Source organism: Aspergillus versicolor (genome assembly GCF_001890125.1).
Source record: "Aspergillus versicolor CBS 583.65 unplaced genomic scaffold ASPVEscaffold_1, whole genome shotgun sequence".
Classification (NCBI taxonomy): domain Eukaryota; kingdom Fungi; phylum Ascomycota; class Eurotiomycetes; order Eurotiales; family Aspergillaceae; genus Aspergillus; species Aspergillus versicolor.
Genome location: NW_024467524.1, coordinates 4,401,726 through 4,425,555, shown reverse-complemented (window position 1 = coordinate 4,425,555; position 23,830 = coordinate 4,401,726). Strand labels below are relative to the sequence as shown.

Here is a 23,830-nt window from a genome sequence, read left to right as displayed (position 1 = left end):
ATCGAATAGTTCAATACCATTAACGCGATCAATATGTAACAGGCTAACTACATTTGCCAGCTTTGGAGCCAGCTTTGGAAAAATAGGCCCTCCTTGGCCCTGACCATAAAGCATTCAGATGCCCATAATTGCCCAAGACTGGATCTGGGGGCGTGGGCACTGCCATCGTCTCTGCCAATGGATCATCGCGGTCCAACTCGGTGTCTCCATTGCATGACACCCAGCGCGGTGAGCCCTAACCAGTGAACCGGTGAGTAAGTACTTAATTGGATAGTGCGTACATATCTGAAAAAAAAAAAAAAAGAAAGAAAGAAAGAAAAGGACATACTTACGCTCGGAAAGAACGAAAGATATCGATAATCCCTCTCATCCGAGATTTTCGCGTGCCCCGTACCAGCAGGATGGACAATCACATCGCCTTCTCTCAGCGTCAAAAACAACCCGATTTCTTCAGAATCATGGTCCTCTGGTTTATGGCCGTTGGCGTTATCCAACTTTCCCACTCCCATCAACACTTCAGAATGACCTGATAGGATAGCTTTTATTCAAAACCACCCAACCCGCGTGTCAGCCAGTGGCACATTAGTCGCTTAGCTACTAAATCCTAAATTGGGATCGAGAGATAGCTTACCATAACACTCATGAACATTTGGATGAAAGTGTCGCGTGTATATTGCAGGCCAAACTATGCCCTACTTCAATATTAGCATCGGCATCTCCAATAGATGCTATATAAAGGGCAAAGCCTACCTGTCGGGACCATCCATGGCTCTCAATAAACTCCTGCGTAACTTCCATTGTCCTTGGCATCGGAAGCACATTTCTGTATACCAGAACTGGCATCGGACTGTTAGGGACATGCGCAGTGGAGGGAAGAGTATATTGCTCAGGCTGCGGGATATTGAGGGCCATGATTGATAGCAACTGAGTGACCAATAATAAGTTTTAATATATCTAGAGCTTATGCACTCTCTGTTTGTGTCTGTTTGTGTCTGTTTATGTCTGTTTATGTCTGTTTATGTCTGGGCTGTAGGGATTCCTTTATTACAGGCCAGAGTATAACCCAGACACGGATGGACGGTCCGGGTTTCGAAGTCTATTCACCATCTTCTTTTCCTTGCTAGAAGGCGATTGGTGCAGTGGATTCTATTTAGATGATTATGGACGTCTTCGCATATATATCATGAGTGTAATGCCGGGGTGAAGGGTTACAGTTGGGGAGGTTGATGTTTTCCTCAGCCTGAACGAGAGAGAAACCAGCTTTTGATATATATATATATATATATATATATTGGTAGTTCATAATTGATGTCACGGTCTTTATTTCGGTTCATGGGCGTCCTTTACTTGTTCGTGGCTTAAGGATAAGGAAGGCGGACATAAAGGGTCCAGATTAGACTATATATATATATATGTATACATAGGATTCCATATCAACAGAAGCTGGATTACGCCTAGTGAACGTTTTCTCGAAATTCCCATGCTTTATGTAGACGTTAAATCCGAAGTCTGCTACTTAGTGAAAGGGAAAGAGCCGCTCGTGTATAGAAAGATCGATGGAAATAAACACAGGGAGCGCACATGGATTTCAAGATAGTGGCTTATAGGACACCAATCTCGGCACAACATGTCTGAGCTTGAGCAGGAAGAGTTCTATTATGCGAATAAAGCTATACCTACCAAAGATCCCAATAAACGACGACCTCTCTGAGTCACGCTCCAGCGGCTAGTCATTTAAATAGGCTTAATAACCTCATAATGGCACCGGGAAGTCCATCCATCTACAAATAGACTAGAGATAGTCCAGCAGACATCTTCCGTTTGTTTTCTTTCATTTTCATTTTCATTTTCATTTTTATATAGTTTTGGCCTTATACTACGGTACCTCTCTACGGGATATACGGTACATTCTGTAGGGCAGATACCTTTTCCGACGGTAGGATAGGCGCGTATTCCGGTGTGATACACGGTGTATAAGGGGTTATGTGTAAGCACCCATATGAAATATTGAGCGGTTGATCAGGTTTGAACGTAAGATCTTCCATCGTGTCCCGACTACCCTAAGTCGGGTCATATCGGGGAGCCGGGTTGACGGTAATATATGTATCCGCCATGCAATCCAGTCTGGATAATTAGGGAATCACTATCTGGAAATTGGGCCGGTTAGGTGTAACTGGGAGCGTGATAGCATGGCTCAATGAGTGCGGTGGAGGTGAATGTTGTAGCTGAATTGAATTGGTGTCACTGGTTTATGAATGAAGTATACACAGTATAAAGCACGAGCCGAGATGTCCCGCTAGCAATAGCATCAGCGATGGGCCGGGTAATCGGTTATGTCATGGGCCTCAAGTCTCGACCGACTAAAAACTAGACTAAACAGGAAACTGGTGATGCCGACGATATCATCGTGGCAAGTAGACTCGTCCCATCGCAAGGTGTTGAGGGATGGTTCTGTCATCGGACAACGTGCTTCTCTTCTCCAGACTGGCGAAGGGAGGAGTTCCACGAATAAACTCACATAAGTCTCGGAACCGCAAATCCAGCAAGACTGGAACGGGTGAACGAGATCAGAGGCTGAAGTCATTACACCAGCATGACATAACCAGTGTAGTTTGGCAAAAGCCAGGGTTTACTCAAGCATCCGCTAGTCCCAGAAGGGCATGGCTCTTTCCACTTTTGGAACAAGGTTAGCCACAATGGGGAAGGTTGCCCCCGCAAAATTCACCCAATAGAATGTCCGGAATGCTGAAGCAGTTCCTCGTGACCGTTGAAAGCGCCCAGGGCAGCAACGTGGACAAAAACATCGAGAGACGATCGAATCGGGGTCCGATTTGGAAGAATCGAAGACGCAGATCTGGAGAGGCCAGGCACACGGCGTATATGGCCACATCACAGGGTGTGCGCTGTCGAGATGGCGAGCTTGGAAGACGCGTACACTCCAGGGTCGGAGTCAGACAATCGAACATTCGATGGGTCAGCCCCACCGAGCAGAAGGTCAGCTGCCCGTTCGATTTTGCGCTGCTGAGTCCCTGCTGCGTCCCCGTCGTTCCTCCAGATCTCGCCCTGCCCACTGGCTCTCGCCCAGCGTCGCAGTAGAGGGGACAAAAAATCGAAACCCAAGGGAAAGTCACGGTCAAAAACGCGATTGCAAGTAGTACCACCGTCGTAAGACAGCGCAGCGCCAGGAAACGGCGAGGGCAGCGACCGGAAACCGGCTTCGTGGTGGCAGCCAGCCAAGTCTAGACCCAGAGATCTCCGCTTGCAGACTCTGCTCGATCAGCCGGATTTCTGCTTTGGGAGTCCCGGCTGCCCAGCGTTCCAGAACCACCAGAGTCACCGCGGCAGCAGAACTCACGATGTTCCTCGCTCCCTCGCTCCCCCCGTGCAATAAGAACTTGCCTGCCCTCTGCCCGTCCCTCGTCCATCTCCCACCATTCTTCTCACCACACCACTCCTGCGTCCGCCCATGCGCCCATAATACTCCCACAATCTTCCCACACCTTCCAATTCTCCTCCTGTTTGAGTAGAGCATTGACATCCGACTCAAAACATCCGAATTAAATATAATACTGTCCCGTCACGATGGCCGTCGGCGCCCTCCCTGAGTCACTCACCTCAAAAGCGGCCTCCGCGCCCGCAATCAACAAGCGCCTCCCTCCTCTCGCCGATAGATCTTCTCTCTCCTACAAACTCACCAACCTCTCAAAACAAAAGCTCGCCCGCGAGGCTACTGCCCCGGACCCTGATATCCGTCGCTGTCTCGGTCACTTCCGTATGCACTGCATGTCGGTAGAATTCGCCCAGCAGGAGATGGCCACCAAGATCACCTCCTTCGAGTTCGAGGACGACAGCGAGTCCGAGGACGAAGAGGCTCAGGCACCGGCCGAAGAACAAAAGGATATTGAATCATCTACTACTACTGCTACTGTCACCGTCACTCCTGCTCCTACTCCTGTCGAACCTGAAGTACAAGTCGAGGCTGTCGAGTCACCGACCAAGGACTCCGAAAAGGATATCCAGGTGCATGTCGACGTCATCTCTGATGATGACAAGGATGCCGGCCTCGTCGACAAGAGTCGTCGGTGTCTTGAGAAGGCTCAGATCTGGCCTTCGCCGGCGCAATGCATACCTGTCCGCATCGCCTCATAATCATCCCTCATCTCCTATATACAACACCTCACCTCACCTCACCTCACTCGCCTCACTCACCTCACTCACCTCAACTCTCAACCGAGAAGTATACCTCATCAACTCCTATATACAACTTGCCACGGAACCACCTAATACACCTAATGAGTTCCCGTGTGACGACCTTACGATCTTACGAACTTGCCTTCTCTGTTATATTTATTTACCTGTTTTGTTATTTCTGCCGGCGCGCAGGGTATAAACGGACTGGAGCACGAGCAATCAAAACTTTTGAACAAGCCGGTTTTGGATCTGGAGTTTTGTTTTGACTTGGAGGGATTATTGGATTGATTGGATTGGATTGGCGTCAACAAAATCATACATACCTACCGACATACTTAACCTACTGATAGTTAGTATAGAACTCAACATTCGAATGTACCTAGTCTAGCAACATACTCAGCTGACTTATTTTGTACAATGAACATTTAATATTCATACTTTATGAATCTATCTTTAATTCCCCAGTAAAAGATGAAACCGAATCAACACCCAATCCTGAATACCCCAGTATAAGCGCCGGGGGAGCATCCTTCCAAGAAGTCCTTAGCCTTACCGACATTCAAGTTTCAAGTCTCAACCCCTGGCCTGACTCAAAGGCCAAAGCCCAAGCCCAAGCCCCAAGCCCCAGGGCCAATCCAATAACATCAATCATCCCCCGTGTCCAAGACTCCAGCTGGCAATAACGGACCCCAACTATAGCCTATAGCCGATAGGTAAAAAGGCCACTCACCCCACGGCCCACAGGGAAACGCCCCATAACCCCTGCCTCGTGACAACCCCGTTTCGTTCTGGGCGCCTGGCCAACGGGGAGTCTAGGATGGATTATTATCCGGAGGGCTTGCAGATCAATCTAACTAGGAGGAGGTACGTAAGGATCTGATTCCCCGGCCGAATCGCCACCTCAGTTGTCGCCGAGTTTCGGAGCGATGCTCCTGTGTACTGCAGTAGTCTACTGGATATTGCATTGTTGTGCAGTGCTGGTCGAGTCGAGTCGAGTCGAGTCGAGGCGCGGATGCCGTTCTCGGAACTTGGTGTTGGTGAGCAGAGTCGGGTGGGATAGGGCAGGCAGGGTAGGGAAGGGCATGGAAGGGGACTGAAGTCTGAGCTGGTCAGTTGATCAGGTATCGGGGATCGTGATCGTCCCTGGTTCTGTGGTTCATATTAATTAATCATGTGGGATGAGGATGAGGAAACAATTAATATCTCATGAGGGATGAGTGGGTGATGCCATTCGTCATTGCTGATGTTGTTCTATTTTCCATAGTGTTGATATTACTATTAATATTTACTTCGAATGAAGTTGTGGATATTGACTGTGTATGAGCTTGGTGCTGAGTGAGCCCGGATATCCTGCCCTCGCACGACTTACCCCAATAACTGCTTGGACCCCGTGCCTCGGCCCAGATCGGCCCTGAGCATGTCGATTGTCAACATCAAGTTTTGTTTCTACGCAGTTGGACTACTGCAGCAAGGATAATATCAATATACTAAACCTAGTAAACTTCAGCATGACTATAATCATAACCTAAACAGGCCATCTATCACAAGTATAATTTATAATTTAGGTATACAGGCGCCCGCTAACATATTGAGTAACCCATGACATGCTTTAAACCAAGTAAACAAAATTCACAATGCAAGTTCATCATCATCATCATCCCATCCCAGCGTCGAATATATTGATTTCTCCGGCGTAACTGGTACAACAACCGCAGGCTTCCTAAAGCCAGGACCAGGACCAGAAGCACTTGGTCGACGGCCAGCCGCAGCTGGAGCTGGAGCCGGTTTAGACCTTGGCGGTGTCTCGAAGACCATGGAACTCTGCGCCGAAGAAGTGATTTTGCTGGGCAAAGCAAAGAGGGGTGGGGGAGGAGGAGGTAGGCGTGGTTGGTAGGCGTCTAGGGACATATCAACATCTGTAGCATCCACATGTTGTGATCTGACCGGTGTTGATGGATTTGTTTCCGCGGGCCGAGAACCTGGTCGAGGAGGGACGCGGAAGAGGTTTCCGGATCCAGGGATGGGGGACTCTGATACGCTGGGCTCTTCAGGGTCTTTGGATAACCCTAAAGGCTGTGGTGGCCGGCGGGAGGGAGTCTCTTGTACCACAACATCGGCAGTAAACCTGGGCGTGCTTGTAAACGAGGTAGGCCGGGTAGTGGAGGCAGGAATAACTTGTGGCTCAGAGTTGAATGGCGACGAGGACGACATAGTTGGAGCTTTTGAGGACTTGGACCGACCCGCGTTCTTGGGCAAAGGAGGAAGGCCAACGACGGCGTCTCTCTTCCGTACCTTGCTGGGCGTGGCCATGACCTGGACACCCTGGCCTAGCGGATTTCGTACCGGGTTCTTGGGCTTTCGTGAGCTGGACCGTCTGTCTGCATCCTGGGCAATGTCCTTGGCTACGAGTTCGCGGTTCGGTTTCCGGAGTGCGTGAATAGCAGCATCTAGCTCTTTCTTTTGGTCTGCTAACATCTGAACGCGCTTTAGCTTCGTCTCATGCTGCCGTGCCACAGCAAACAGATCGACTTCTCGGTTCTCTGCTCGCTTGGCTTTCTGGATCCCGCCTCGGACGCTGCCGCTGAGCGATGGTAGCAAGGGCGTGGTCTCTCGCTTAGTCTCTATCTGTGATGGAGCAGTAATGGAGCGGTTCAGTGATGGTTGCGGTCGGCTTTGCGAGGTACTCTGCTCGTCCGTCAAAACCCGGTGTAGTGGACGGCGAGACTTGTGAGATGTATTGCGCTCGGTAGCACCTGATTCTTTACGAGGCTTCTTGGCTGACTTGTGGAATGGGGATATCGTGCTCGCTGAAACTCCCAGCTTCCGAGTAATGGTTTTGCAACGATCTGGCAACCGCGAAGCGTAGAATGGGATGATAACCTCAGTGCAGAAGTCCCGCATGGCGTCACTTCCACCCACCTTTCCAGATTGCTGGCTGTTTCCTGAAGCTTGGGTTTCAGATACCGCAGTATCGTCAAAGCTCACGGCGTGCCAGATGCATAGCCGATCCAGGTGGAGTTCGAGCATCACATTGAGATCTTGGGCCTTCTTGCTTTTTGGCTTTGGCTTCTCCGTAGTTATCTCAGCACAGGCTTCACCCTGCCCGGTCTTCTTCGCTTCATCCGCAGCAGCCGTTTCAAGTGCGATCGTCTCCAAAATAAGGAGGATCTGGAGTTGGGTCTCGCGCAATCGCAAGTCAGACACATGCTTCTTGATTTCCGCATCTCTAGAGGTTTCAACTGACGAACCGATCTCTGTCAGCGTGCGGTTCTTCCACCAGCGTCGAATGAAGTCCGGTTCCTCTGGATAAAACCCGTTCCTTCCAAGCGTTTTCTTTTTGCTCTTCCTCTTCTTCGGCGCTGCCTCATCGTCAGATACGCTGAGCACAACGTCGTGTACAGTTGCCGGTAGAGTTTCGCGGAACTTCAAGTCCATCTTCTTGGCTGTTAAAATAGCCTCTCTATAGAAGCTAACAAGCTCGGATATGTTGCCCGCGGGCTGTTCCGGGGCTTGGAATGCGGCTCGACAGCGCGGCAAAGGACCTTTGGCAAAGTATGCAACAGATGTCTAGGTAATATCAGTATGGATATCTTTATCTGGGTATATCGAGCAACATACCTTTGAAACATAGAGAGTCTGCAAATACTGCTCCCTCAGTCCATCAAAAAGCTCCTGAGGAGACTGCGTAGTTTCGCAAACATTTTCCTCGCCAACCCTTGCCCCAGCAGTTTCCAAAGGAAGTTGCTGCTCAGGAGGTACAGAGATCATACGCACATCACAGCTCGAACTCCGATCCATAGGATCAATCGGAGACATGCCCTTCATCTGCTCATCACGGTCCACAGGTTCAGTATTCACCCCGAAAACAAAATCAACCTTGGGTCGTTTGGTTGGGATCTGGATGCTAAGATCAGGCGCCGGATCGTCAACCTGCGCCATTCGCCACCAGTCGCCGCCATCAGAGGAGATATCCACCCCTTTGCGAGGTGTGCATGGGGGTAAGGCGCTGGCTCGGTGGCTAGACGCTTTTACGGCAACACGGACATCTCCTTCTTCTACGCCCCGGGCTAGTTTCGAAAGGGAGTAGATGCCCCTCTTCACTCTTTCGATCACGTATAATCCGCCATCGGAGGCTAACCGTACAATCAGGACGTTCAGCTCAGGCTGCGCGTCCGACTCGAGGGAAGGGATGTGTGCTGTGAACAGACTTCCCGATTGGATCTGCGACAGCACAGACGGGATATCTAACCAGTCGAAGGGGAACTGGTGCCGTGGGATTGTCGCAATCGGCTCAAGGACGTACGGTTCATCGTATAAGGACGCGGCATGGGCCTTAAAGTAGGAGTGTCAGTACGTTGGGAATACAGGTGTTGAGTTGGTTGGCAACGCACCCGAATGACGATGTTATCAACTGCTAATTCATTAGAAGCGGATAACTTGCGCTTCTTCAGCGGGGGACGAGGAGCATCGTGGAGTTGGTTGAGCTGGATGGGTTGCAAGACATCGAGAGATCCACGCGAAGCCATGAACGCGTTGGAATTACTCATACATCGTAGTTGTTGAAGGAATAAAAAGTCAAAGTCGGGTATATGATATGCAATATACGGATCCCCGAATACAAAGTAAGAATTGGCGACAAGTATCGAGTCAATTGGTAGAGTGACCGAAGAGTCCACTGCTTAATTCGGATTCTTTGGGCGTGACTTCGCGTCGACGCGTAGGTGGGGATGTGGGTTTCATTTGATGCCTTGATGCCTGATTATGAGACCCGCCTTCGTTCCGATCATGATGGGGCCACGGGATGGGGCTCGGACAAACCCCAGGGACGAGGGAACAACATCCGGAGTTCCTAAATGTACATAGATTCAGAGATATTCTTTCAATTACAAAATTTGAGGGAAAATAAGTTGCATGCAATGCAAATTTGTCTTTCATTATTCTATTTTGCCAATGTTTAGATTGGCATGCAATAGTGGTGGAACCAGACCACATCGGCCTGGCGCCAACCACCCTCGAGGGCCGTCAATAGAGACATCTGGCTTCCAGTCGAGGTGCTGAGCCTCTATGCTCATATGTTGAAATCATCACTCCAAAACAACGCCGATACATCCCTCCCAAAGTGGTATCATGTTGAATTTATCCGCGCAAACCTTGGTCCCTGATGGGACCATGCAAAGAAATAGTCTGACATTAGATAAGGAAATAATAGGAGCTTTTTCGTTTTGACATGTCTATGCTTGTGCTTTGAGTTGTTGAAAACAAAGCTGGAATCATTATATTCGTAAAAGAAAACGAGGAAGATTTGTCACGGGAGAATCAAGCGATAAGCGACAGCGCTTAGAACTTGAGAGCCTTGGGCTTCTCCCAGGAGAACTCCTGGTTGGTGAAGTGACCGTTCTGGGCGGTCTTGAAGTAGATGGGCTTGGCCAGGTCAAGCTCGCGGACAATGACACCGGGACGGAGGTCAAAGTTGTTGCGGATGATCTCGACAAGCTGCTCGGAGGTCTTGTCGGAGGTACCGTAGGTGTCGACATAGAGGGAGAGGGGCTCGGCGACACCAATGGCGTAGGAGAGCTGGACAAGGGCACGGCGGGCGAGACCGGCGGCAACGAGCGACTTGGCGATCCAGCGGCCAACGTAGGCAGCGGAACGGTCGACCTTGGAGTAATCCTTTCCGGAGAAAGCACCACCACCGTGAGCACCCCAGCCACCGTAGGTGTCGACGATGATCTTACGGCCAGTAAGACCAGCATCACCCTGGGGACCACCAATGACGAAGCGGCCAGAGGGCTGGATGTGGTAGATGGTGCGGTCGTCGAGGAGTTCAGCAGGGATAACCTTCTTGATGATCTTCTCCTTGATGACGGAGCGAAGCTCCTCGGTGCTCACATCATCGCTGTGCTGGGCAGAGACAACGACGGTGTCCACACGCTGGGGCTTGACAGCACCGTTGTCGTGGGCGTACTCAACAGTGACCTGGGTCTTGGTGTCGGGGCGGAGCCAGGGGATGGAACCGTCGGTACGGGCAACAGTCATGGCGTCGTTCAGCTTGTGAGAGAGGAGGAGAGTGAGGGGAAGGAGCTCAGGTGTCTCATCGGTGGCATAACCGAACATGATACCCTGGTCACCAGCACCAAGCTTCTCGAGAGCCTCCTCGTAGTGGAGACCCTGGGCGATATCGGGAGACTGCTGCTCAATGGCAACCAAGACGTTGCAGGTCTTGTAGTCGAAACCCTTCTCGGAGTCATCGTAACCGATGTCCTTAATGGCACCACGGATGATGGCCTGGTAGTCGAGCGGGGATCTGGTAGTGATTTCACCGAAAACCATGACCATACCTGGAGTCGGGGTCAGCAAGCAGTCGGAAATTGCATATATGCAAGGCTAAACAACGTACCGGTCTTGGTAGCGGTCTCACAGGCAACCTATTCACATTGTTAACCACCAGGATTCAGGAAATACTTGGGCCGTACGCCTTGCGGAAAAGACAAGCGGCCCGTAAGACGAAGAAAAAAAGGAGGTTTCCCTACTTTAGACAAGGGGTCGTCCTTGAGACAGCCTATCATATCTTATTAGCAATCTGGCCTTATATTTTGGAAATTGGTGAAACTCACTGTCTAGGATTGCATCGGAGATCTGATCACTGGAAAAGAAGTCAATGAGTGATTCAATGGCCTTCAAGGAGACACAATGGATGTAGGTATGAGGAAAAGGAGCCCATACGCGATCTTGTCGGGGTGGCCTCTACCAACACTCTCTGAGGTGAAGAGGAAAGTTCCATTCTTGGGGTTAGCTACGGAGCCCATTGTGAAGGTGGGTTGTAATTGAAGGGGAGGAAGAGGATTAAAGAAGAGTGTATGAGGAATGAGAAAGGAGAAGAGATTTGAATGTGAGGGAGGAAGAGGTGAGGGCGGGAGGGGGGCAGGCAGGAAGTGGGGTTTTTCAGGTCGGAGAAAAAAGGACTCAGTGAGGACCGGAACCGCGAAAACATCATCCCGGCAATCTCGCCATTCTGCCCCACTTCAGACCAACACGCCATTCGACGATTCGGTCTTTACCGCCCTGGATTGAGTACAGAAAGACCGAAGTCCGGGAATACTCAATCTCTCAGCATTGGCTGTCTGACGGGCGAGTAATTTCACTTGCCGCTCTGGGCCTTGAGTAGCTATCCCTCACTGATAAATACATAAGCTGACGCGATTGTGGAAGCCTTTGGTGTGCAATAATAAGCCACAAAGGGAGTTTTGGCCGTGATCCATACTGAGGGAGAATAACAGGGGAAACAGAGCGAGTTTGCGTGAAGAGAGGGATTTATATAGCATTGAAGGCTTGGAGACACCTATATTTCTATATATACACGTTATTTGGCTGCTGCACCCCCCGAAGAGGCCCGGTTGAAGGGTCAATCAGTCAATCGACCATGGACCATACTAAGGTTTACAAGCACGGTCAACTTGAGCCTATTCGGTGGATCCCTCGCAGGCGGAGAGTAAAAATTCCCAGCAATTCCCGCCGAATCCGTTCCTCCTCTGTAGCTCCAATAATCAACCACAGATAAAGCTTCTCGAACAGCGAAAATGTCCAAGTTCGGGACTCTGGTAATGGGCCCAGCCGGCGCTGGGAAAACTACCTTCTGCAACGCCCTCATCCAACATCTCCAAACCACCCGCCGCAGCTGCTTCTACGTCAACCTCGACCCCGCCGCAGAGACCTTCCAATACGAGCCGGACCTCGATATCCGCGAGCTGATTACCCTCGAAGATGTAATGGAGGAGCTCGGGCTGGGCCCGAACGGTGGCTTGATATACTGTTTCGAATTTCTGCTGCAGAACTTGGATTTCCTGTCCGAGGCGCTGGATCCGCTCAGCGAAGAGTACCTGATTATCTTCGATATGCCTGGTCAGATCGAGCTGTATACCCACGTTCCGCTTCTTCCATCGCTGGTGCAATTCCTGTCCCGTTCTGGTCCGCTTAATATTAGTCTCTGCGCTGCATATCTACTCGAGAGTACGTTTGTCGTTGACAAGGCAAAATTCTTCGCTGGAACACTGAGCGCCATGTCCGCCATGTTAATGCTGGAGATGCCGCACGTCAACATCCTCACGAAGATGGACCAAGTGCGTGAGATGGTCTCGCGTCGGGAATTAAAGCGTTTCACCAGGGTCGACGTACAGTCATTACAGGATAGTAATGAAGCTCCGACCGAGGACTCCGAGAGCTCCGACCCGATGTCGAAGGACGCCCTGCTGAGCGGGGGGTCGTTCGAGAGACTCAACCGCGCCGTCGCCCAGCTCATCGATGATTTCAGCATGGTGTCGTTTTTGCAGTTGGAGGCTCAGGATGAGGACAGCGTTGCTGCTGTGCTGAGCCATATTGATGACGCCATTCAGTACCATGAGGCGCAGGAGCCGAGGGAGCCCGGAGATGCGCAGGAAGTTGATTATGAGGATGCAGATTGAGGATCTACTGCGAACCGAATTTGACGAGAACTATGAATAATGACCGATTGTCGGTGTCTCCGGATCCGGCTTCTTTACCGGGATCTAACGTGCATACAAGTTGTGCTCCCGTTCGGACGGGGCCATCACCCACGAATATCCTCCGCCAAAAGAGAGGGCACGTCGGTAATATACTGAACTGCGCTGTGGGTTCGAACAGTGGCCGACGCATGGAAGTCTTATTTTACCCACAAAATCGGACGAACGTATATAATCATCTAGGACCATAAAATACCATGTTTAGAAATCATAATCATACTATAAATATTCTATCCTCGCATAGCTCGTTGTACCAATTCGAAACCAAATAAAATGCGCGTAGTAAACAAAAACCATAACCAAAAAACTTCGTCACTGATATACCAGCCCGACGCCGCCAGCCCAAACAAAACATAGCTCGTTTTCTCGTACCTGTCAACCGGAAAACCCGACTCGAACGAAATATTACACGACGTGACCATTTTCATGCACTTAACTAACCAGGAAGGGACAGACAGACAGGCAGACCAAATCACCCCCTCCGCCAGCCCGCCTGCCCCTGCCTCGAAGAACCATCCCCAGCGCGCGCAGTCGACTCCTCCAGATTACGCCCAAACTGCTCCAACAACCCGACAAGGAAATTGAAAACAAAGCCCAGATCGCGCGCGACTCTCTCCCAGCCGGCATTATACATGTACACCCCCAGCGAAAAGATCGTAAACCACCAAGCCACTTTCATAGCCAACCAGACCCAGAACATGACCGCGCGGCGCGTATAGTCGAGGATCTTGAACGAGAGGAAGAGGACAACGATGAGGACGATGACGGAGGCGAGATCGGGGGTTGAGGCGAGAAGGTGCGCCAGAGGCTGCACCACGTAGGGGTCTAGGTATGTCATGCGCAGATGGGCGAGCGATGGGTCAACGTAGGTTTCTCGTACGTGCGCGAGAGAGGGGTTGAGATATGTCGTGTGTAAATGGGCGATGTTGGATGCCAGTGGGGAGGAGGTGATTTGTTGGACGGTTGGGTGCTGTAGCACGGTTTGGACGTATTCTATATGGTTGCTTTGGTTAGTATATACTGTTTGTCACGTCGCAAGGGAGACTTGCCTGGGAGATTGTCCATGTTGATGGGAGTGTACTCAGAGATTCAGAAGTTGGTCAAGTATGAGTGACTGAGAATCCCGAGCCAGTGTATGTAGAGGGAAACGTTTTATCTTAAAGCGACAAGGGTCAAATGGGTGTTTAGTTACAGCCTTGATGCGGAGAGTATTGATTTGGAGTTTGGACAGAGCGGATCGTTTGTCTCGATCGCGGAACAAACAGAACAAACAAACCTTGCCTGGCAACCCCAGACTCCTTCCTCTTTCGCATTGCGGATTAACATATTTCCAACCATCTATATCCACCTCTTCACACTCGTGCATGGTTCATTAACTTGACATCAACATATGAAGCCGTCTGGCAAGACGATGGCGTATTTACTAGGAAGACAACAATCACTTAGCGCTTAGTGAAGTTTTCCCGTAGTAGGGGTTCTACTTTGCTACTACCCCAGATTATCAACTACATTTCCTGTTACCGGCAAGACGCCCACTGCTGGAGTTCCGACAACGACAAGAATTACTATTTTAAATAGCTAGGTTATCGGTAATCATGAATAGAGAGTTATATATTAATCGATCCGTCTTCGTGGTGTAGATTAGTAGTAGTAGTAGTAGTAGTAGTAGTAGTAGTAGTAGTAGTAGTAGTAGTAGTAGTAGTAGTAGTAGTAGTAGTAGTAGTAGTAGTAGTAGTANAGTAGTAGTAGTAGTAGTAGTAGTAGTAGTAGTAGTAGTAGTAGTAGTAGTAGTAGTAGTAGTAGTAGTAGTAGTAGTAGTAGTAGTAGTAGTAGCAGTAGCTCAATTATATACATACATTAGAGCAGAAGCGTCGTGGTGCTCGTAACAAGCATATATACAGTCCAACACGGTGACCGCTTAATGTCCTGCCGGGGGCAGCCTGGACGGAGCAGGTAAGACAGGGCAGGGCAATCGCGCGGAAATAAATAGCAATATAAAAACACCCAACACCGGCATCCGGGGATATATAGTTTTTAAGATCCAATCCAATGTGCAAAATAAATGTCAAGAAATGGCAGGTAGATTAATCAGAGGTTTGGGCTGGGAGATCGGAGGGGATTAGGTTGTTTGGTTTAGTTTTGACCAAGCAGGTTCTTGAAGACGTTGCGCTCTGTCAGGATCTCTGCCTGGAGACGGCGGGTTTCGCGGAGGGCCTCGTCACTGAGTCATGTTAGTACTGATTTCAGAATATTGGAATTTTGGGTTAAAATGAGTAAACTTACCGAGCGGATTGGAGTTCGGCCACATCGATCTGGGCACGGTTCATCCGACTGACGACCTCGCCCATTTCGCGGTCCGCTACGCGCAGCAGCTTCTCGAGCTCCTTGACTCGCTGGTCCAGGGTGTCAGACTTGACAACGTGGGTCAGCGGTACGCCGTCGCCGCTCGTGGTCTTGTCCAGGCGTGGTGACCGAGTGATGAACGGGGTACTGGGGGGGTTGGGCGACAAGGAGGCAGGGCTGTGAGCCCCGCTCTTCAAGCGCAGGAGCTGAGCGCTGTGGCTTTCCTGGAGCTGACGAACTTCGTCTTCGTGACGAGAAATCTCGTCATCTGCGTGATTCTGCGCCGAGAGAAGGGCGTCTTCCATTTCCTTCAACCTTGTTTGCATATCGTTGATTCTCGATGCAGATAGCTGTTGGTCTTTTTCGCCCTTGGTAATAGCGTCTGAGAGGCGCTTGCGAAGGGCAGTGTTTGTAGCTAGTTGCTGGCGCACATGTAGTGCTAGCATGTTTGTCCGGGTGACAGATTCTGCGAGCTCACCGGAGTCCTGTGGCGACTGCGCGGCACTTGCTTCTGCGTGTTCGCGGTCCGCCTGGAGCTGCTGATACGCAGATTCCAGAGACGACGATGTGGCAATGACTTCGGCGAAGGCATTCTGAGTATCCTCGAGCTCAGCGGGAACAGAAATGTCATGTTCCTGGAGAAGGACGCGGAGGGAAGTAGTCTCCTGCTCTGCACGATCAAGGTCCATCTTAAGACCTGCCAATCCCTTTTCACACTGCCATTTTTGATTCAAGGCATCCTCCGCGCGCAGCCGTAGGTGGTTCACTTCATCGCGCAGATTACGCACCTCACGCTCGTAACCCAGCTTGCGCGGAGAGCCGGTCTCCTGTGAGCGGGCCAATTCTATCTCCATGACTCTGATACGCTTCTCTGTTTGCCGCGTTTCGTAGGCCTGTCGATCAAGCAGGCGTTTAAGAGCGCCATGGAGGGCATCACGCTGGGCCTCGGCGCCTTCCACCCGATCCGCCAGGGATTCTCGGGTGTCACGGTCCTTGCCTGAAACTGAGTTTGACCTCGATAGCGAACCAGATCGGGACGAGCCCTTAGGGGGCATGCGAGCCAGAGAGTTTGATCGTGATAATCCAAAGGCACTGTTCCGTTTCATAGGTGCGTTATCCTCCTCCGCAATCGAGGCGAATCGTCCGCCTCCCAACTGTGAAAGGGCTGCGTTTTCGATCTTCAGAGCTTCGATTTCCTCCTTCAACTGCTGCACTTCAGCTGGATCAGTAAGAGGCTTGCCTTCTTTAAGCAAGTCTCGCTCAGTACGAAGCTGCTCCAGCTCAACTCGCATAGCGGTTAGAAGATCCTCAAAGTTGTCTTTTATTTGACGTTCTTCTGTCAATTTGCGGCGAGTGCCCTCCAAAGCACTTTCAAGCTCGCGAGCTTTAGAAGATAAGTCGGAGATTTCAACCCTTTCGCGTCGGAGCTGAAACACGTCAATTACTGTAGTTGGCAGAAGAAAAGACACGGAAAGCCTACCTGAGCAACCTGAGCTTCCAACATTTGGACATGCGATTCAGACGCTGTCCGGCGAGTTCGTTCCTCCTGAAGCTTGTGGCCGACATCGACCCGGAGCTGAGCGCGCTCTTGTTCTGCAGCGCGCTTATATTTTTCTATATCTTCAACACGCCCACCCGACTCATAAGCGTAACGGATAGAGCTAGTTCCCGAGTCCGAGAAATAATCACTGGTACGCCTGTTCGGTGCTTCCGATGGCATCTCAGATTGTAACCTCTCCACCAAATCTTCTAGCTCCATCTCCCGTCGAATCGACCCCGCCAGCTCAGAGCTGATTTCCCGCAGCTCATTCTCCAACTCCGCCACCAGGGCTGAAGGGGCTGAATCCCGTATACTGGTGCTGCTGAGTGAGCCATTGCGCATGGGGTAGTTTCCAATGGGTCGAGCGCTGGGGTCGAAGGGTACTGAGGTGGAGGGTGTGATAGAGTAAGAGGTACTAGGTATTGATGGAGGCATGGGTGACGGTAGCGGAGATCGGCCACCGTCGGAGATTTCTGTGCTGGAGGACTCGCCCCCAGGAGATGTAGCGGCTTTCCAGCCAAAGAAGGAGCTGATTTTGCTCCCAGGAGTTTTCGGTTGCCGGGGGTCGTTCACACCATTGGGCATGCCTCGCGCGCTGGAATCAATGTGTAGAGGCGGTGGTCGGTTTTGTGGTGGGTGCAAGGCCATAGTCCTGGCACGTCTGTGGTTTGAGGATGCAGGAGAGGGAAGGACGGGGATGAACGGTTCGCTGGTGAGACGACTATGCAGTGGAGTCCCATTCGTGAATTGCGATTCATATAAATTAGTTATATCGTCGTCACTATCGTCGGTGTCGTCGCCGTCTGCATTCACGGCGGAGGCGGAGGTGTCTATACGGAGCGGAGTCTTAAGAGGACTGCCCCGGGGAAACCTGGAGTAGAGAAATGGGCGCACGAGGTTAGTCCTGTACCGTCCTAAACGGACGAACATACAACGTCCACGAAAGCACGATAAGAGAGAAAGGAGGTCCAAAAGAACAAGAGGGGGAGGGAAAAGAACAAGGGGGAGGGGGGACAAAGTTGTGGTGACAGGGGGTGGAGAGGGAAAGTAGGGCTGGGCATATCTTGACATACCTGTCCAGGGTCCTGCGAGAAAAGAGCGACGGGTCCCCACGCGCAGCAGAAGACGGCACGGCCGAGTTTGAAGGAGGGGATGAGAGGCTATTTGCAAGAGAGCTGCCCCGGGAATGAGAGAGAGAGACGGAGGAGCGCAGCGGCGGAGGATCAGCCTGCGAGAGGGAGCGGTTGGAGTAGAGGGAAGAAGACGACGAGGTGGAAGGACCAGATCGTCGAGGATGAGGAGGAATCACGGGAGAGGCCGTGGGCGGCAATGGTTTCCTGCGCACGAGAGCAGGATCGGGCTTGGAAGAGTCAGGGACAGGAGTAGTGGCTTCAGGTAGATGGGGTTGATAGGCGCTCGCTGCGACACTGTCGGTGACAGAAGCTCGGGCGCCAGGCTCAGGCGGAGAGATCCAGCCAGGGGCCATGATTTGTCGAAACAAAATTTAGTCGCAATATACAAAGCGATAAAAATAAGACAAGGTGATAATCATAGGAGAGAGAACGGAAATGGAAGGGATGCGAAGGATGGGCGACGGGAGAGTTTGGCCGCCAAACCCTGGGCGGGCGACGTTCTCATGCGAAAAAGAGCAGACGGCGCAGATAGGAGAAATAAAGGGCGCTCTCGTCGAATGAGAGGCCGTGCTGGGACAAGGTGATGGTCAATGGTCCTTGGATCGACAGACCCTCATTGCGACGCGCCGGCGACAAAGAGCGTAAGCGGCAGACGAAGTGGGCTGGCGAGCAGGAGGAGAGGCGGAGAATGGCTGAATGGAGTAAGACTCGAGTCAAGAGAAGGACAAGAAGGCGGCAGAGTTGGGGCCAGGACCAGAGCAGGAGTCAAGGAGAGGCAGGAGATCAGGAGAGATGGGAACGAGATTCAGGGGGAGCTTGCGATAGTCTGGCACGGTGGCACTCGTTCGCAGTGGGTCAATAGTCGATACTCGCCAACTTTATCGGCGCAATGAGATTCTGCAACACCAGGCCTGCCTTCTGCACGCTGTTTGCAGTGGCTGCTGGGCGATAGAGATGCAAGAATAATAATAATGGCTTCAGGCGTTGGGAGGACGCATGCACCCGTTGCCGTCAATTGGCCCAGCCTGGTTAGCACAGAGCCAGCGCCTCACTGGCGATGCAAGGAACGGCAGGAGCTGAGCACGAACCAGCTGCCGAACATGGCCGGATCATCCCCCACCCGCAAATCCTCAGGGGTAACACTCCTCCAGTATCAGTGACACTGACAGTGAGTGAGTGAGGGCGTCTCGCTCCGAAGCCCAAGCCCAAGCCCGACTCGGGCTCGCCTTGTCCTGAAACATCCAGCAGGGCCGGTGGCGTGCGCTAGGCCGACATGGCACCTGCAGCTGTCCACCTTGCACAGCACAAAGTCAATAGTAGCTTCAACTGTCGCTGCAAGGGATTAAAAATATCCTACTATTGGAAGACTGCCATTGTTTCAGGCGCCTGGGCCTGAATGTTCCAGATGTCTATTTATACCCCATGCAAGGCCTCATCATTCATGTTTCTTTGTAGGGGCTATGGCCAGAACCGGCGCCTGCTGAAACCGCAGCAGTCCAGAATGCACTCCTTGCTGCGAATGACCTTGCAATATCCTCCTCCATGTTGTCGCACGCTAATGTTCGGAGCATGCATGAATACGCACCAACGACCATATATTTGTTGACTCGTCAACTTTGAGAGAAACAAGCATCAGCCTATTCGAAACTACTGCCGCTGGAGTGCAAATAAAGTTGTCTCTGGCTCTGATCCTTCTCGTATTTCCATACTTGTCTTCCAGCGCATTCCTCGGATCTTCCCGACTGCCAGCATTCCCCGTCAACCATGCGATTCCAGAAGGTTGTTCCTCATGAGTAAAAAGAATTCATTATAATCGTGACATCGCTACCTCGCTCATAGATTGTACGCCAACTTAGAAATTAAACTCAATATATCGAAAACCATGGTACCAAGATAGCATATCTCAACATCACACCTCTCCCGTCAGTACGGGATAAAATCAAACCGCATCCGATCTACTACTGTTAGCACGCAAGTCTCGCATAAAGGACCCAGACATAACATACCAAGGAAACGATTCCAACTCTCATGCTCATTTAGCTGGTGAGCCCAATACTGCTCCAGGAACTTCAACGACTGCAGCACATTCGGCACCCGGATGGTATCATGGAGTTTCGACAGGAGATCCCGAACACGGGCCCGGTCGTCGCCCTGCGCTTCACAACCCGCGATGAACAACGGCGTGGTAAGCATCGTCCATGGGCTCAGGCCCGGAGACGGCCCGATTTGCTCGGTACATTCGATGATCTTCTTGACAGATCGCTGCACGGCTGGTGAAGCTGCCGGTACCCTGCGCAGTCGACGCTCGATCTGAATTAGTGCGCTGTGCTGGAACGCCTCGTTACACAGCGTAAACTGTAGAATATGGTCCTCTGATAGTCCCTCGATTACTCCAGGGTAGAACGTGGGTGGGGACCGTGCCCCCTCATCGATCAGCGCATGGACCGATGATTCCAGGGCTGTAACCTCCGCATCATCTGCTGCTTGATCCGGCGGGGTTTGCCAGGCGGCGGCCCCAATGCCGCGGAATACCGCTGACAAGCTCACCGTGAATCCCCAGTAGTCGTCCAGGTAGTCCGGTGTATCCGCTGTCGTAGGCACTGGGCTTCCAATAGTCTGACATGTAATACCGCCAACAGGTGGCCCGTTGCCAGTCAGTGCCGTCAACGATACTATTGACCGATACCACCGATTTAGATACCTGCGGAAGCCCTCGGACGAATCTGGAGTCGACCCTCCTCGCTCACGAGACGCAACCATCAGCGCCTGCGCACCTTCAATATGAGCTCGCCATGAATTAGGCTGAATTGCGCCAGAGTGAATTTCCGCAAGACATAGAGTGCGTGCCGTCGCCAGCAGCGCATCCGTTCCCCTTGTGCCTGGGCTCTGGAGCTCCTTCCGGAAATGTTCTAAGCTCATCGCCATGAATCGTGCGATATCCGGCGCTGATTTGACGTTCTCCGACTGGTTGTGTAAGGCCTGGAGATGGATGGCGGACAGCGCCATGGTTGCGTAGAGTAATGACGGTGTTTGGAGAGCCATCGGCACGAGCATGCGACATATTTCTTGTTGCATGCCCGAATGGCACGCTGTTATTTGAGAAGCATCACTGAGGAAGTGATGAAGAAGGGCTTTCTGGTTGCTGTTGAGGGAGGCGAACGGATCAACGGATTTCGGTAATGTGATCGTTCCGGAGGGTACGGGTTCGGTTGGTGATAATTCGTTGGCAGTGGTGTAGATGAATTCTCCCGGAGAGTACTCTGTAAACCAAGAGGACGATGTTAGATTCCATCAGGAGTATGCAGGTCAAAAAAAAAAAAAAAAAAAAAAAAAAAAAAAAAAAAANCCGGAGGGTACGGGTTCGGTTGGTGATAATTCGTTGCATCAAACGTAGATGATTTCTTCCGGAGAGTACTCTGTAAACCAGGAGGAGCATGTTTGACTCTCCCAGGAGTATGCAGGGGAAAAAGCAAAAAAAAAAAAAAAAAAAAAAAAAAAAAAAAAAAAAAAAAAAACACACCCAGCTTCTGCATACACGAGCCAAACCTTGACTTCGAGAAACCCCGGCCTCCCCACTGCAGCTGCATCGCATACTGACATCGTGACCCTGCGGACTTGCACCGCCCACAAGTTGGACGGTCCTCATCACATTTCTGCCGTCGCGCTTTACATCGCTTGCAACCGCCAAAAGATCGTGACATTTGGGGGAAAAGGGGGCTCTTTTTTTTTTACGCTTTGGGTGCGGCTTCGAAATTTGTATCGGCGTGCGCGATTTTCCTCCCTCTCCCCGCTTCTGGGGTCGGTTCACTGATAAGAGAGAAACGGCTGTAATTCGGCCCGCGGGTTAATGATCAAGAAGTCTGATGCAAAATGAAGAATAAAACAACAAAAAAATTATATGAGGAAGATCGAGGAGAAGCGGGGAAAACGGGCGTTGACCCCTGGCCTCCATGGCTCGTGGCCGTGGCGGCATATTCAGTGGCAATCCTCCGCGATAAGCTGCTGAACCATGGGCGATCCGTATAGCGGCGATCACCGGTCCACCGCTGGTTTAATGACTTGACAACTTTGACATTTGCAATTATACGCCTAATTTTTGGGCGTCTTCTGCGGGATATTCGAAATGGCGTCTCATGTTGAAACTTTATTGTAAGTGTGAAGGGACAAAGCGGCCGCCAGGAAAATGCCGCAGAGATCGTGGGGCTTGGCGTTTCGTCCTGTGCGGTGAAACATCATTGACTTCGACATTTGCAAGAAATATATTCATTCTATGCTGGACCCATATCCCAGCTATATCCACAGTATATTAACGAAATAACACGCTGCAATGTCTTTACAAGTTAAGCAGAGAATAACATGAACGGTCGGTAGTGGTATACTGAGTCCTGGAAGAGAAATGTACAAGATCAATCGTCAAAGGTATAACGGAGCCACTCTCCCACCGCTCGCAGGCTCTCCCATCGCACCGACTCGTCTTTATCGGCCATTAGCTCCATCACTCTTGTCTTCAACCCTAGTTTCTCCAACTGGCCCCGTCTTTCGGGTAGCTCTTTGACCAAATGCCCGACGTCATTGCAAGCAATGGCCAGGACCTGCTTGTCGTTCTCCCAGCTCTTAGACATAATCTCGCTCAGCTTTTTGGGAAGTGCCCCGCTGGATTCATCCAGAATGCGGCGGGCATTTTCTTTCCAGAAAGTGGGATTCCTGTGAGGTGGGGACCACCGTAGGTGGCCAGATTGTAGCTCTGCGGCGTACTGATCGAAGGTCGTCTGGGTTTTGGTGTATTCTTCAAGAAGTTCCGATAAGTATGTCAAGTCTTCCAGAAGGTCGGGGTCTGTCAGGTGTCGACCTGAGAGGTTCGAAAGAAGCGCGGGAAGGCGTACAAACACCGCAACAGGAAGGAGATTAGCGCGGTTGGAGGAAAGCAGATTCTTGAGAGTCGCAAGGAGAAGACGTGTGGTCTTTTCCTTTGGAGACAGTCGTAGAAGGTGGGAATATAGTTGAAGAATCTCATGGTCTCTGCACGCACATCAGTAACAACTACATGGTGTCACATGTGGGGATACTCACGACTGTAGGTCATCGCCAATCAGGCTGCCCTCAAAGCTCAGTTGCCAGAGTACGAGAAGCACGCGATATAGAAGCTGTAGACCGACCCCGCCGGCAATCCCTACATCGCCGGCTCTCGAGCTACCGGCAAGAGTAGTGCTAGAACCACTGTCTTTGGCCCCTGCGGCTGCACGAAGAATCTCAATCAAAGGATCAACCGTTTCCTTTCGCTGCTCCCAGAATAACTGCCGAGACCTAGACGTTCGAAGCAATGTTGATAGCCCCTGGACTCCAATGTCCTGAAGTCCACTGTCCTGGTTTTGTGTCAGAGTGGACAGATAGTTGTACAGTTGCGGAAGAGCTTCTTCATCTTGCGACGCCGATTTCGAGGAAGAAGTTATGCTTGTTGAGACGAGGTTTGTCAAGAAGGTTGAGGCGAGCAGCGGGATAGGGTCTTCGGCATTCGTAGAGTGGCGTAGCAGTGGGAGGAATGGTTTGTACGGCTGGGGATGTGCGATCAGGGCGGACGACAGTGACGGGGCGTCTGGGAGAACGAACGGGTCATTAGTCCTTGTAATTCGCAACAAAAAGGGTTATAGAAGTAGTCATTACCATTGATGAGATCTGCAGCTAGGACCAGGATATACTGTACGATATCGCTTCTCTTCGCCGCGGACTCAAGGACACTCTTCCCGCTCGAACCTCCTGCCAGCAAGCTCACGTATCCTGGGATATCCCCATCAATCGTCTGACGCCGCTGTTCTTTGCGAACCTTGTCCACTGCCTTGATCTTTTTTAAGTGGTCATCCGTGATGTTTCCAGCTCGAACAGCTCCATCCCAAGGAATAGGTCGAGCTCGGATGTTGTTCTGTAGGGAGCTGAGGTACGTGGGGGGCTCCAACGAAGCGGCCGACATTTTTTCTGGCAAATGAATGCGCCTGCCAGGAGGGTAATCGGGAAATAGAAGCTAGAGAGGGGCGGGGTGTCTGGAAGAGCTCGCCGGGACAGCTGTAGACAAGCGGAGCTGGGCAAGTTGA

General features: G+C 51.3%; 9 protein-coding genes across 9 annotated transcripts; 2 read left to right on the top strand and 7 right to left on the bottom strand.

The window, feature by feature from the left end:
• Positions 1–43: 43 nt before the first annotated feature.
• Positions 44–912, bottom strand: ASPVEDRAFT_49477 (cupin domain-containing protein; the record flags this gene model as incomplete). Its single annotated transcript, XM_040814167.1, has 4 exons — positions 44–235; positions 333–538; positions 632–692; positions 751–912. The coding sequence occupies 4 exons, from the start codon at positions 910–912 to the stop codon at positions 44–46; spliced, it is 621 nt and encodes a 206-aa protein (XP_040663242.1).
• Positions 913–3,582: 2,670 nt separating this feature from the next.
• On the top strand, positions 3,583–4,149 carry ASPVEDRAFT_79192 (uncharacterized protein; the record flags this gene model as incomplete). Its single annotated transcript, XM_040816662.1, has 1 exon — positions 3,583–4,149. One exon carries the CDS (start codon positions 3,583–3,585, stop codon positions 4,147–4,149), a length of 567 nt encoding a protein of 188 aa, XP_040663241.1.
• Positions 4,150–5,820: 1,671 nt separating this feature from the next.
• Positions 5,821–8,717, bottom strand: ASPVEDRAFT_24432 (uncharacterized protein; the record flags this gene model as incomplete). Its single annotated transcript, XM_040809671.1, has 3 exons — positions 5,821–7,758; positions 7,810–8,523; positions 8,583–8,717. The coding sequence occupies 3 exons, from the start codon at positions 8,715–8,717 to the stop codon at positions 5,821–5,823; spliced, it is 2,787 nt and encodes a 928-aa protein (XP_040663240.1).
• An 811-nt stretch (positions 8,718–9,528) lies between these two features.
• Positions 9,529–10,997, bottom strand: ASPVEDRAFT_79190 (S-adenosylmethionine synthetase; the record flags this gene model as incomplete). The annotated part of the gene is made up of 5 exons (XM_040816661.1): positions 9,529–10,529; positions 10,589–10,616; positions 10,665–10,750; positions 10,806–10,834; positions 10,915–10,997. 5 exons carry the CDS (start codon positions 10,995–10,997, stop codon positions 9,529–9,531), a joined length of 1,227 nt encoding a protein of 408 aa, XP_040663239.1.
• Positions 10,998–11,768: 771 nt separating this feature from the next.
• On the top strand, positions 11,769–12,650 carry ASPVEDRAFT_122957 (putative signal sequence-binding GTPase GPN3; the record flags this gene model as incomplete). Its single annotated transcript, XM_040806034.1, has 1 exon — positions 11,769–12,650. The coding sequence occupies one exon, from the start codon at positions 11,769–11,771 to the stop codon at positions 12,648–12,650; it is 882 nt and encodes a 293-aa protein (XP_040663238.1).
• Positions 12,651–12,852: 202 nt separating this feature from the next.
• Positions 12,853–13,962, bottom strand: ASPVEDRAFT_36885 (Apq12 family protein). The gene is made up of 2 exons (XM_040811320.1): positions 13,778–13,962; positions 12,853–13,721 (listed from the first exon to the last, which is right to left on the bottom strand). The coding sequence occupies exons 1-2, from the start codon at positions 13,791–13,793 to the stop codon at positions 13,201–13,203; spliced, it is 537 nt and encodes a 178-aa protein (XP_040663237.1). The 5' UTR covers positions 13,794–13,962; the 3' UTR covers positions 12,853–13,200.
• An 899-nt stretch (positions 13,963–14,861) lies between these two features.
• On the bottom strand, positions 14,862–18,097 carry ASPVEDRAFT_119055 (uncharacterized protein; the record flags this gene model as incomplete). The annotated part of the gene is made up of 4 exons (XM_040805664.1): positions 14,862–14,949; positions 15,012–16,498; positions 16,552–17,482; positions 17,685–18,097. The coding sequence occupies 4 exons, from the start codon at positions 18,095–18,097 to the stop codon at positions 14,862–14,864; spliced, it is 2,919 nt and encodes a 972-aa protein (XP_040663236.1).
• A 1,570-nt stretch (positions 18,098–19,667) lies between these two features.
• ASPVEDRAFT_119975 (Zn(II)2Cys6 transcription factor) lies at positions 19,668–21,445 on the bottom strand (the record flags this gene model as incomplete). The annotated part of the gene is made up of 3 exons (XM_040805757.1): positions 19,668–19,702; positions 19,751–21,004; positions 21,265–21,445. The coding sequence occupies 3 exons, from the start codon at positions 21,443–21,445 to the stop codon at positions 19,668–19,670; spliced, it is 1,470 nt and encodes a 489-aa protein (XP_040663235.1).
• Positions 21,446–22,150: 705 nt separating this feature from the next.
• Positions 22,151–23,709, bottom strand: ASPVEDRAFT_121795 (H(+)-transporting V1 sector ATPase subunit H; the record flags this gene model as incomplete). The annotated part of the gene is made up of 3 exons (XM_040805918.1): positions 22,151–22,763; positions 22,815–23,337; positions 23,406–23,709. 3 exons carry the CDS (start codon positions 23,707–23,709, stop codon positions 22,151–22,153), a joined length of 1,440 nt encoding a protein of 479 aa, XP_040663234.1.
• Between the last annotated feature and the right edge of the window lie 121 nt (positions 23,710–23,830).